Genomic DNA, 12,407 nt, shown 5'->3' with positions numbered 1-12,407 from the left:
AGACATCTGGCTTACTGATAAGTAAGTTTCCCGCTTTCCCCGTAGCATTTTGTAATAGTTTAAATTAGCCAATAACCGCGCTTCTGCTTCTGTATCCCGCTTCTGCTCTATAAAAGTTCCACAAACCCGACCTGGGGCGCGCAAGTCCTCCGAGGAGACTTTGTGCCCACAGGTACCTGTGTACTAAATAAACCTCTTGCTGTTGCAACCCGAAGGCTGACTTGTCCTCTGTGGTTTCACTCTTACAGTCACAGCAATGGAGAAACAAACTAGGACAGTATGCTATAACAAAGTGACTTAGACTGAGCAGCTTATAAACTATGTACCTTTGTTTCTTACAAGGAAATCCAAATCAAGGCAGCAGCAGGTCTGGTGTTTGGTAAGAGCCTGCTCCCTGCATCTTCTGTAGTAACTGCTTGATGTGTCTTCAACCTCATGACCTTGTCATCTGTTAAAGGCACCCCCTTCTGAGACCATCAAATTAGTAACTGAGTTTCAGTCAGTATATGGAATTTCAAGATACACAAATAGTCAAACCATAGCAACGCCTGACACACTGTATTGGGTGGACCCTGCCTGCAACCCCAGCCCTCCAGAGGCTGAAGCAGGAGGATTTTGAGTGGGGAGCCTGGCTGGTCTGCTAAGTGAACTCGCAGGCCAGCCTGGGCCACATGGTCAAAACCCTCTCAAAAACAGTGAAATGAAAGTCATGTCATGCTTTAAGCAAACTTACTAAAACCAATAAAAACAATTTAGAAACATACTAATAGCTTGTTTTAAAGAAAAACATCCGTTTACCTGAGTTGTGTGGCACTGTGGTTGGATGGGAGGGTACATTCCAACATTAATCCCTCCTTGGCAGGGACGGATCCAGGGCATGGTCCCTAGGCCAAGGGCCAGTTATTGACATCTTCGGGATAGTAAGACCTGGGTGCAGAGGACATCTGTTCGCAGAACCCTTGCTCTTTCTTCCTGGTCTCCCACCTGACTCTTTAAGTTACACCCTTTTAACGATTGGAAGGAACCCAGTACTGTCACCTGGGGGGTGTAGTGTCCACCTCAGGAAATGCTGCGAATTAGTGATGAGCATGAGTGCCTTACCGCAACCAGAGTTGACTCGGCCCTCCAGAGCCGGTGGCTTCGCGTCTGGCCGTCGCGCTCGGGGCTGGGGAGCTTGGAGGAGCTGGCAACCGAACCCCGGTTAGGAACTGAGCTTCGGCTGGAGACCGTACAGGGGCTGGGAACCTTGCAGGGGCTGGGCTGAGTCCCAGCCTGCGGACCTAGCTCCAGGCTGTGGCGCGGCCTTTGTGCGAAGGCTGCTCGCGGCTCCGCCGCTGGGGGGCGACCTGCGCCCCGCCGACCCCCGACAATAGCGGGAGGGTGGGGAGCCGCGCGGTCCCGGAAACTTTTACCCAGTGTCGCTGCCGGCGCCGCCCTCGCCCGCGGGCTGGAGGGGACGCGCCCACCTCTGCGGGGATCGGCCGCGGAGCCCGGGTGCAGGCCGCGGAGCACCGCTGCGCGACTGGAGCTGCCGGTCGCCGCGCGGAGGCTCGGGCAGCGCGGGGCCATGGAGGAGGGGCCCAGCCCAGCGCCCGCGCTCTGGAGCTGGGACTACCTGGACCGCTGCTTCGCCCACCACCGCGTCTGCATCTCCTTTGGACTGTGGATCTGCGCCTCCAGCTGCTGGATCGCCGCCCACGCGCTGTAATGGAGCCGGAACCCGCGACGCGAGGGGTCACCGGGGGAGATGGGGCGCTACCCGCTGCTGCCCCTCCTAGAAACCTAGAGGAAGGGGCACAAAGGGGGCTTGCATTGAGGCAGCACAAGTCTGGAGTCAAATCTGGCATTTCTCTGTGCACTGGAGTGGGGTCCTTCTTTCTAGATTCCGCACACAGGGAACCTGGGCTGTGAGCCAAGAGGAGGCTGGGTGGTGCAGTGGATGTGACTTCAGACTAGGTTTTATTGTCAGCCATTCCCTGCTGACTGGTGGTGTGGGCTGGGCAAGGTGTAAGCACCCTTGGGCCTCCTGTGAATGAGGATATACCTCCTAAAATAAGTATGAGGATTAAATGAGGCACTACAGGCAAAGCAGTGTTAAACACCATTATCGCTCTAGCTTTGCCACTAACCCTTAGGGACCTTGGCAAGTCCCTTGATGTTTCTAGTCTCAATTTACCCAAAGCCATCTTAGCTGGAAAGAGGTGTGAGAGTGAAGATCTGACTTGGACCATAGCCCTTGCCTTTGTCCAGCGCCTGCAGTAAGTGGTTTGACCTTTCCCTATGGCCTGGGCTCTAAGAGTAAAGCCAGGTCTTCAGCCACCCTGTCCCATGCACAGAAATCCAGAGTCTGTTTCCAGAACGGTGCCATCCAAGTATACCTAGGCAGCAGAGAAAGGACCAGCAGCATCCCTCCATCCCCACTGTGGGAACTGCCTCACCTTAGCACTCATTGGACAGTCCCTTCAGACTTTCCATGGTGGTTCAAGAGTCTGCAGCCCCAGTGCCCAGTGACTGGAGAAGAATAAAGACACTGTGGGCCTGGGTTGCATTTATCCAGGCCCTCTCTCATTCCCTTCTCCAGCCCCTGAGGTATATGCTGTTACTACGCTTTCAGATGAGGAGCCTGCTGGCTGAGTACTAACCTACTGGAGAAAGAAAGGAAGCCTGTCCTTTCTTTCTCTCAGGGCTAGGCTACAGAGATTAAGCTCTGTGGATCAGAGGGTGCAAACTCAGAGGGCTCAGCATGCATCATCTCTTTTGTCATGGCATTGCCTCCTTTGTTCTTCAAGCAAGCTCTGCAGCCAGGACTGTTAGGCATGCTAGGCCCTCAAACCAAAGCTTGCAGAGGTTAACTACCAAGCTGAGAATGCCCAGCTGCTCAGACAGGAGAATGGGGCTCCTGCTGATCACCCTGCCTGAGGCTAGATACATCCCTTTTGTTCTTAGGACTCCTGATGTCCCACCTGTCTACAGAGAGTGGATCCTCAGTGGTAGAGTGGATCCTCAGTGGTATGGTGTGTGGATTGGGATAAGGTCAGCTTGGGAGTCCTGGCCCCTGAGAAGGGACATGGCTGAGAGCAACAGGGCATAAGATGAAGCCCCCTGAGTGTGAGACCAGAGGCCTGCCAGCTTCTTACCTCATCACTTTAGGCTACAGTTACCCCTCTTTCAAATGCAAAGATGGAAATAAGTTATTGCTAGTAATTGGACTCAAATCTCTAACTTGAGACTTCACTCCTTGAGCCTGAACTGGTTTGAAAAGCCCAGATCTTAGATTTATAGCTGATGGTGGTACTATGAGCTTCAGGCTTGGGGCTGACAGTTCCGGAAATGTTTATGCTGTTGGGTAACAGCTTTCCACCTATGTCTGTGATCCTCAGGTCGGATGCTCAGAACCTAGAGATATGGATTGAGTACCAACCACCCTCTGAGTGAATGAAACCAGAGCTGTAACCCAGCCTGTTTCTCCATAGAAACCAACAGGGAGATATCCAAAATGCTGTGTGACTGAGGTGGCATTGGTGATGTTGCCAGAGGGGCCTCTAGCTCTTCTAGCCTGCCATGCCTTCTCTGTGTCCTGGGTGTATGACGGTGAGGAAGGAGCTGTAGGAAGGGATGCCAGGAGTTGGGGACCTAGGAAGGGGGAGCCCAGAGTGCCATGCTGTCTTTGAGTTTTGTTTTCTCTGCATAAGGAACACATGCAAGCTGGCAGAAACTGGCCACCTGCTGTACAGATGGATTAGAAGGATTTCACTCTAATTTCAAAGAAACAACTATTAAATGTAGGCAATTACCTCTGCAGTTAGCTGGGGTGTGAAGGTTACTTTTAGAACCTTCTCTTACCCTTTCAGAAAACAGAACCCAGCAGCTAGCTTGTAAAGTTGAAGAGGGGCTATTACATGGACCCAGCCTGCCTTGGAGGAATAAAAAGACAGAAGACCCTATCTTTAAAGAAAGATAGGGTCTTACTATGTAGTCCAAGCTGGCCTAAACCTTGCCAACCTCCTGTCTCTGCCTCCCATGTGCTAGGATGACAGCTGTGTGCCCCTGGTCCAGCTGGTCTGTCTCTACATGGGGAGCTCCAGCTTCTAGCATGGTCTTGACCAGAGTTTTGTGGTTCTGGTCTTTCTCACTGTAAACTAAGTTTGGAAACATGTGCCACACCTAGGGAGAAAGGGCTTCATAAGACAAGTTATGCTGCCTTTTCTAGATATCTTCTCTGGCCTGTCCCCAGACTCATGGTTCCTGTGTTCTGTCTGCACCCTTATCACCCCAGTGCTCTCTACCTGAGATCTGCAAAGAAATGTGGACAAGACCAGTCTGCGCTGTGTGCTGGGTGCTGCCTCCTGACCAGTCTGTGTGACACCGTGGGGGCGATCCTAGCCAGACAACTCACAATTCAGGTATGTCCAGTCCACATGTAGCAGTGGCTCTGTCCAACACAGGCCTGGCTTTCTTTCCTCTGCCACAATCACAGTGGCTTCTGTCTCTCCCCCTCAGCTTGCAAGGCGATTTCCTCTGAGGCCCTGTTTCCCTCTGTTCTTTCTGCCTCCTTGTTCTTTTTTTTTTTTTTTTCAGATCTTAATTTAATGAAAATCTGTACTGTGTCTAAGCACATATATTTTATTCATTATCACTATAATTTGTTAAATTTGAACATCAGTTAACAATATTCATTGTTGGCCCTAATTTATTCAAATCAATATATGCAATTAAATTCTTAATATACAATGTAGTGTGTTTCTTTTTTTAAATTATTTATTTAATAACCACATAATTAGAAGAAGCATTTCATTACGACAGCATTGACATATTCAGTAACAATTTCCAGAGCTAAGATGCATCTCTCTCAAAATTGGCTGCAAGTTTCTAGGTTCAGAGTTGAATTAATACAGTTATACAATATTGTACTCCGTATGAACCCTGTAAGACATAAAATTGAATGAGGTTTGAACCTTCTCCTTGTTCTTGTTCTCACACATCCATACAGATCATCACTCACCTTCTTCAAGCATTTCTTCAAAGTCACCTCCCAAACCAAGGCCTCCCCCAGGGCTGCAAAGATGACTCAGGAATTAAGAGGATCCAGGCTCTGTTCTCAGCATCTATGTTGAGTAGCTCCCAGCTGCCTGTAACTCCAGCACCAGGGGATCTGGGTGCCCTCTGCAGGCACCCAAACATACATGATATACTCAGACACACACAGATAGAATATAAAAATTAAAAACAAAATAAGACCTTCCCTGCATATAATTGTGACCTGTCTCTTCCACAAGTGTTCCAGGTTCCCCTCTGCTCTGTTCTTTCATAACTTACCCACCAACACTCCAGACACCATTTGTTGCTTACTGTGGAGCCCTTACCTCACCAGAAGATGTGATCCACAAGAACAAGGATTTATTCACAGCCACATCCATCACTTCACACGCTCATTGTAGATGCTCAGTAAATAGTTATTGTTGTTACCGTTTTCAGAGCTGAGACTTGACAATGGTGGTGATAAGGGCTTTGGGTCAAAGGAGAAGCAGTTTCTAGTTTCCCAAAAGTCTATGCCCTTCAAATAAAGGGTCCTATACCTAAACACATATCCCAAAAACAATTTGGGAGACCCTACTGCAAGGACCTCATGATCCTGGCCTTGTGTCCATATAGGCAGAGATAAAGGAAGGCAACCTGGCGGTCAAGACACTGATTTGGAGAGCTTCACACCTTGCTTATTACAGTGCTGTCTCTGAAGCAGACTCACTTTCCCATTAGCTCATGGGATAAAATGAGGCTCTTCTCAAGTCCGGTAGAGATAGCTGCTCTTTGTTACATATGTATCTACATCCCTGACACTAAGTTCCCTTCATGCATCGACTCCTTTACTCCCGAAGTGGCTGGCCGAGTCACATGGTTGTTGTCATCATTTGTCTGTTACAGATGTAGAACCTAAGGCACAGAGCTTCTATAAGGTCATCCTCTAATAAATACCAGGGCCAGGATTCCAACACCACGGTGCACACTCTTTACACTAATGATATTGTTGTTGCTGGTGTCTTTATAGGCCATTGACTTTCTGCCATCCATTTCCAGAAATTGTGTGGCTTGGCTTGATCCACGCTCTTTCCATGAAGTGTCTCCAGAAATCTGCATGACAGTCTTTAAGGGAGACCTTGTTGTGTGCCTATTTTACAGATGGGAAAGCTAAGGCTCAGGGCTGTTCAGTGGCTGTGCTACAACTCCATAGCAGAGACCACACATATCATGGAAAGAGTATAGAGTAGGAAGCAGAGGCCTAGTTCTCGAACCTTCTCTACTGTTTGCCATATGTGCAACATTAGATCAGTCATCTAAGCACCTGTCTCCTGGTTGGTGGGGGAGTATCACTGAATACACATGGAAGTGCTATCCCAGTGTTACTCATGTACCAAAGGGGATCCTAGAATGACAGGTGCTGTGGTTCCTGGGAAAAGATTCTTAACCACCCAGACTCTGTTCATTTGCCCCAGGTCTTCACGGGTGCCTACCTAGCAGCTGTTGACTTCCTGAACTTCATGCTGGTTCTCTTCCCTATCTGTGGATCCAAATCCAAGTCCAAGTCTGGTAAGTGTGTGGCCACCATATTGTCTTCATCCCTTCATCCATCACTGGTATGCTGATGTCTATTGTCACCCCTGAGCTAGAGACACAGGCAAATGAGTGAGTTTTCTGACCCCAGCCAGATGAGAAAGATAGGGCTCTAAACAATTACTCCAGCTGGCGTCTTGGGAGGCAGGGTCACACCACGGGCTAACACTGGGAGGGATGAGCTTCAGGTACAGGGAAGCATGTGACATTGGGATCGATGGTGCAGGCAAGCAGACAGCATGGGCCAAAGTCAGGAGCAGTGGTGGTATGTAGCTTCAGGGGACAGTGATATCCCAGTGTGCAAGTCTGGGTGATTAAGCCAAGCCACACAATTTCTGGAAACGGATGGCAGAAACAGACATGGATCACCACTGGCAGAGCTGGGCCGGAAGTGGCCCTGAGTAGGTAGGGGGTTCCTGGGAAGGGGCAGCAGTGTACTTAGACCCTTGTCCAAAAGCTGGCCAGGTATGGTGGTACATGCCTTTAATCCCAGCATGCTGGAGGCAGAGGCAAAGGCAGATAAATCTCTGTGTATTTGAGTCCAGCCTGGTGTATGTAGTGAGTTCCAGGCCAACCACGGCTACATAGTGAGACATTGTCGCAAAAAAAAAAAAAGCAGATATGGTCATATCGGTGGGTCATGTGTCATGCCCTTAGCCTGCTCTGTGCTGCTAAAAAGAGAAATGTTCTTAGAGCTGCTTGCAAGAGTGTGTGTTCCATATTCCAAGGAAGCTTCCAAGGATGCTTGCTCTCATTGCTGTCTGTTTTGCATGCAGTGTAGGTGACTTGACACAAACCCAGTCACTCATTGGTGTATTCACCAAGCTCTGTGCAGATGACAGTAATGGTTAGGACATGTGCTTGTGCTTGGGGGCTCTAGTCTAGGAGGTGCACTGCTGTCTGCACACATACTAACATTAAAAGATTGCCTCCCAAGGAAGGAGAGCAGCACCAGTTGTAGAGGTGGGTGGAAGAGGAACATAACCCTAGGGCCTTGAAGAGGGACTGGACCTATCACAGCAGGACATAGGAGCAGAGGTTGGAATACACAGCCTCCAGCGCCAGCCATCTGGCAAGTTCTAGGTTCCAGGAGATCATAGGAATTTGCTATCTCCTGCAGGTCGACACACTCAGGACAGGAGGAGGAGGAGGCGGCTCAGAGCCCGTGTGTTTGCCCTGGCTCTACCAATTAGCCTGGGTCCAGGCTGGGCAATCTGGGCTGCTGTCCCTAAAGCTTCATCCCTGGTCCGAGGGCCACAGCGAAGGCTGCTGGGAAGCCTCTTGTTGCAGGTGAGGTTGAGCCACTGTGGGGTGGACATGGGGTAGTCCAGGTTGCTTCCCTCCTTATGGGTCTGTCTACCCAGTGCCCCAGGAAAGAATAGAGGTCAGTCTTTGCCACTGGTGGGAGGAGCCTTGTAAAAGCAGAAGAGGATTTGTCTGCTTTGCCACTTCTTGGAACACGTGGACAGTCTCTGTACATTTGTTCATGCAGGAAAACCCAGAAGTACTTGGCTACCTGCTGGGTGGTGTTGCTGCCTTTGGCTCCTGGGCATCCCGGATCCCCCAATTCTTCAAAATCGTGAGGCTGGAATGGGGCTAGGGTTGTGGGTCATGTGGCAGATGTTAGAACATCAGGAGATCCTGGAGGTGTCATGTCACTGTGTGTAAGCCAGTGTATGACTGTGTGAGTGTGTGTGAAGAGCAGTGGCCAAGCAGACCAGGAAAAGGTCACAAAGGTCCCATTAGAGAACAAGAAGGGCAAGAGGCCCAAAGCAGTCAGCTACCCAAGTCTTATGGATAGGTATTTCCAAGCATCTGGTCAGGCCTATTGAAGCATAATAGATGGGGTGCCCTTGAGGAGTTCAGTCCCATGGGAGGCAGGTAGTACAACAAGGGGTTTGAGTACTCTCAGAAAGGTGGGATTGGGAAAAGGGAGAGAAGGCGCCAGCACTGTCAGGAAACAAGGGTGGAAGCTGTCAGTAGTACCAGGCAGCAGGTGACTCTGTAGGGAGGGTGAGATGGGAGGAGGCAGAGGCTACGGAAGGGCTGTCTGTGCACAGGAGAGGGTCTGGGAAAGCCACTGTGCAGCACAGTGCCTAAGAAAACTGCCCTGCCGAGTCTTCTCCACAGAGGACTCTGTCACACTGTTCCTGCCTCACCCACGGGTCCTGACACCAGGGAATGAAATGGATCTGTCATTTAGCCTTCAGAGAACCAATTACCCAGGAGCACCATGGTTTAGTAGTGGGTCCAGGGGACCAGGACCTGGGGGACAGGTGACTAGTGACTGCATAAATCTCCCAGCTGTGCTTTGAGGGCCTCTCACCTCAGGAGCCCTGTCTCCAGGCTAAGGGAGGAGGCAGAGATCCCTGAGTCAGCTGTAGTGGCCTGTGGGTGGGTCTCTGGGATGGGGATGGGGTGGCCACATGGCAGGGAGCCTTCCAAGGGAGTGAGGGCTGTGCCCCGACCACCTGTGTTAGCTCCCTAGGGCTGGAGGTGGGGCGGTCAGGCTGGGGACCTTTCTGACCTTTAGTGACATTGAGAAGCCTGTGTGAAGTAGAAAGGAACCATGGGAAAGGGTCTATCCTCAGTCTCTAGGGCCAGGAGCCAGGGACCAGGCCCACCCTCATGTCCAGGTACTCCACAATAGTCACCCAACTGTGTCTCTCTGTTCATCGGCTTTGAGCAGATGGTAACCAGAAACAGAGGCTGGGCCAAAGCCTAGCTGAAATGAAGAAGGAAATGGTACATTGCTGAGGATTCTTGATTGTTTTGTTTTTGTGTGGTGCTAGACATAGAACCCAGAGCCTCACATGTACTAGGTAAGCACTGTACCACTGAGCTACAATCTCCAGCCCACCTGAGCATTCTTTGGGGATTTAAAGTAAACATGAGGAGCTGGAGAGATGGCTCAACAGTTAAGAGCACTGGATGCTCTTGCAGAGGACCGGGCACCCACATGGTGGTTAACAACCATCCATAACTCTAGTTCTAGTGGAATTCAGTGCTTTCTTCTGACCTCCTCAGACATTACATGACATGGGTGCACTTACATACATACATACAGGCAATACATCCATACACATAAAATTAAAAAAAATAAATAAAATAATTTAAATAATAAAAAATAAAATAAAAATGAGAGAAAATCAGCTAAAACGTTATTTTCTCCTGATTCTTTTCCATTCCTTAGCCAATACTTAAATATTTCTAAATACAGTCACCTAGTTAAGCAACATTTTATACTTGCATATATATCATTAAATATATATTATTCAATTAATGTATAGTCTCATGAATATACATAGAAATGTATATATAAAGTGACTTCTTATACATTTATTGGGGGAGGGGTACATATGTTGCCACATGGCATGAGTGTGGCCATCAAAGGGCAACTTGCAGGAGTCAGTTCTTCCTTCCACTGTGTGGGTTTCCGGGATCCAACTCAAACTGTCAGTCTTGGCAGCAGGTGTCTTTACCTCCTGAGGCCGTAAGTCACTTTATACCTAAAAAGGCTTATAAATATTGCATATGTTTCTTATTTTTGAACCAATATCTCCATTACTTGTACTCCCAAAATGTCCCCTTGGTTTCACTCTTTCTAGAATGTTATCTCTCATTCTCTTGACAACCCTGTTTGGTGTGGTTCCACAGGGAAGGGCTGAGCCACGGCTTTTCATAACTCCACCTCCGTCATTATCCCCCGCTGGCATTCCCAAGATCCTACCCAGTGTCAGGAGCTAGGCATTGAGATGGGACACTGGCCTGCCATCAGGAGTCCTCTGAATAAAGTCTTGCTTAGTAAAAGACTCCATGTTAGAGGGATGCATCAGGTGTGACAGGGTCCAGAAGAGAACTGGTGCCCATAAGGAGAGGTTTCCAGCATTAAGGGTAAGCCAGGTTCTGAGGGATGAGTAGGTGTTTACAGGCAAAAGCAGCTGGTGCCTAGGAGGAGCAGTGCCTTGGCGAGTGGTAACAGGGCTTGTTCCCAGTCTGCTATGCCACTGAGATCTGGGCTGTGAGCATCCAGTGTCCTCCTACCCAGCCCCTCTTCTCTCTGTACAGTGTCGGGGAAAGTCATTCTCCTGCATCCACCTGTGGACTCGGCTCCTGTCAGCTCTGGCTGACCTCCTCTATGCCTCAGCCATTGTGGCCCATGACCGGCAGCCTGAGTACCTGCTGCGGGCCACACCCTGGTTCCTGATCTCACTGGGCCGAGCTGCACTGGACCTTGCTGTATCCACCCTATGCCTAGGCAGCCAGAGGCCCTGTCCTACCTCCCACCTGTCATACTCTCCTTCCATCTTCTTAGGCAGCATACTGGCCCAGCAGTTAGTTGGTTGGAAATCTAGGGCAGGCACATACCAATCCAGTGATTTGCAGTTTGATGGTTTCCCTTTTTAAATATGGGAAGGCTCTGGGCCTCTGAGTCAAAGACCACAGCTCCAAGCTCAGTTCTGCTTCCTCCCATGTATCTCCCTATGGTCCTGCCCACCGAGGAGCCGGTTCATTCTCTCTGTAAAGCCTTTCTCCAGCACCTTGAGAGGGCTCTGAAAGCTGACTTGCTATACAGACACCTTCTGCCCTCTGCTCTGTTCTCTGCTACTGGGGCAGAGATCAAAGCTGGCAAGTCAGTCAGTGACTGCTGAGCATGAGTGGCAACTGGGGCCCCCATGGGTGCTGCCTGATGTGGTGTCACCCAAGTGACCTCAGAGTGATTGTTTCAAGGGCAGGCAAAGCCCAGCAAGTGGCTGGAGGACAGCCACTGAATGTTGCTCTACAGTGTGGGTGGGAGGTGGGGGGTGGTGTAAATTACCCAGAAGTCTAAGAATCAAAGTAGGCCTCCTCAAGGCTCTGTGGGTAAAGCTGTCCTCACCCCTCCTTTGGCTTCCTTGGCTCCCAGAGTTCTTTAGCTGTGGCTTTATATTTTTTTTTTCTTTTGGAGACAAATTTGCGAACTCGAGATTCTGCCTCAGGCTTTGGGGGTGCTGGGATTACAGGTGTGTACTCCACACCTGGCATGGCCTTGTTCTGCCTCTGTCTTCACATGGCCTTCCTCCTTTTGTGTTCTCTGTGCGTCTTCTCTTCCAAGGACTCCAGTTCCTATATGTAGGGCCCACCATAATCCACTCTGCCCTCCTTTCAAGTAAGGTCACAGCCTGAAATTTCAGGTAACTTTGAATTTGGGGGATACTCTTCTGCCCACTGTGTGTATTGTCACTGTACCCCATGCCATCAGGAAAGATTTTGCAAATGTTTTTGTCTAGCAAGCATTTCCCAGACAACAGAAACCTATCAAAAGACTGACCAGGTCCTGTGCTTAAGATGTGCTGTGTCTACTGGGGACAGGCTTATTCCCAGGAAGGACCAAAGCTCAGGGCAGGCTTCCTGGGAGGGTGAGGTGTAAGGGGCAGCACCCGGAGTCTGAAGTTCTCCACTTCCTGTTCCTTAACTTCCACATCTGAGGTCATCTTCCTGTCCTGTGTGATGAAGTGCAGGATGAGACGAGCCTTCAGATTTGACGCTGAGGCCAGAGAGAGCTCCGATACCCAAGCCCTTCTGACCTGTGCAGACAAAGAAGAAAAACAGGAGACCGGGACCAAGGACAAGGTCACTCTGGCTAGAAAACTTCTGGTCTACCCAACATGTTTCCTGGATGGGTGGGCGCAGGCAGGACTGGGAATTCTGGAAGTTTCTCCGTGCTTGGTTTCTTAAAACACGACTTTTTCTGTCTAAAGTGAACATGATCCTTGAATGCAATGGAATCCTCCATTTTCTTAGTTCCAGGATATTTT

The 12,407-nt window shown here is 49.7% G+C and overlaps 2 protein-coding genes across 11 annotated transcripts in view; one reads left to right on the top strand and one right to left on the bottom strand.

Annotated features, from left to right (window-relative positions):
* Nucleotides 1-1,570, bottom strand: part of LOC108491128 (microtubule cross-linking factor 1-like) — a 21,505-nt gene extending 19,935 nt beyond the window's left edge. The window contains exons 1-2 of one of the 2 annotated variants that reach the window (XM_029566400.1): nt 1,102-1,570; nt 799-927 (exon numbers count right to left, since the gene is read on the bottom strand). In XM_029566400.1, coding sequence (XP_029422260.1) covers nt 901-927; nt 1,102-1,569 — 495 coding nt within the window. In that variant the 5' untranslated portion in view covers nt 1,570 and the 3' untranslated portion in view covers nt 799-900. Of the gene's footprint in view, nt 1-326; nt 449-798; nt 928-1,101 lie in introns of both variants that reach the window. The other variant, XM_029566401.1, reaches the window with a different exon arrangement.
* Nucleotides 1,529-12,407, top strand: part of Tmem44 (transmembrane protein 44) — a 43,352-nt gene continuing 32,473 nt past the window's right edge. For 3 of the 9 annotated variants that reach the window (XM_017799624.2, XM_008839038.3, XM_008839037.3), the window contains exons 1-7: nt 1,529-1,704; nt 4,277-4,403; nt 6,492-6,585; nt 7,730-7,899; nt 8,102-8,188; nt 10,678-10,848; nt 12,079-12,222. In XM_017799624.2, the coding sequence (XP_017655113.1) occupies nt 1,568-1,704; nt 4,277-4,403; nt 6,492-6,585; nt 7,730-7,899; nt 8,102-8,188; nt 10,678-10,848; nt 12,079-12,222 (930 nt within the window). In that variant the 5' untranslated portion in view covers nt 1,529-1,567. Of the gene's footprint in view, nt 2,590-2,618; nt 3,034-4,276; nt 4,404-6,491; nt 6,586-7,729; nt 7,900-8,101; nt 8,189-10,677; nt 10,849-12,078; nt 12,223-12,407 lie in introns of those variants that run through there. The other 6 variants (XM_029566395.1, XM_029566396.1, XM_029566394.1 and 3 more) reach the window with 4 other exon arrangements.

This window comes from Nannospalax galili, unplaced genomic scaffold, assembly GCF_000622305.1.
Source record: "Nannospalax galili isolate Female #2095 unplaced genomic scaffold, S.galili_v1.0 scaffold599, whole genome shotgun sequence".
In the NCBI taxonomy this organism is placed as follows: Eukaryota; Metazoa; Chordata; class Mammalia; order Rodentia; family Spalacidae; genus Nannospalax; species Nannospalax galili.
This window is presented reverse-complemented; position numbering and strand designations above follow the sequence as displayed.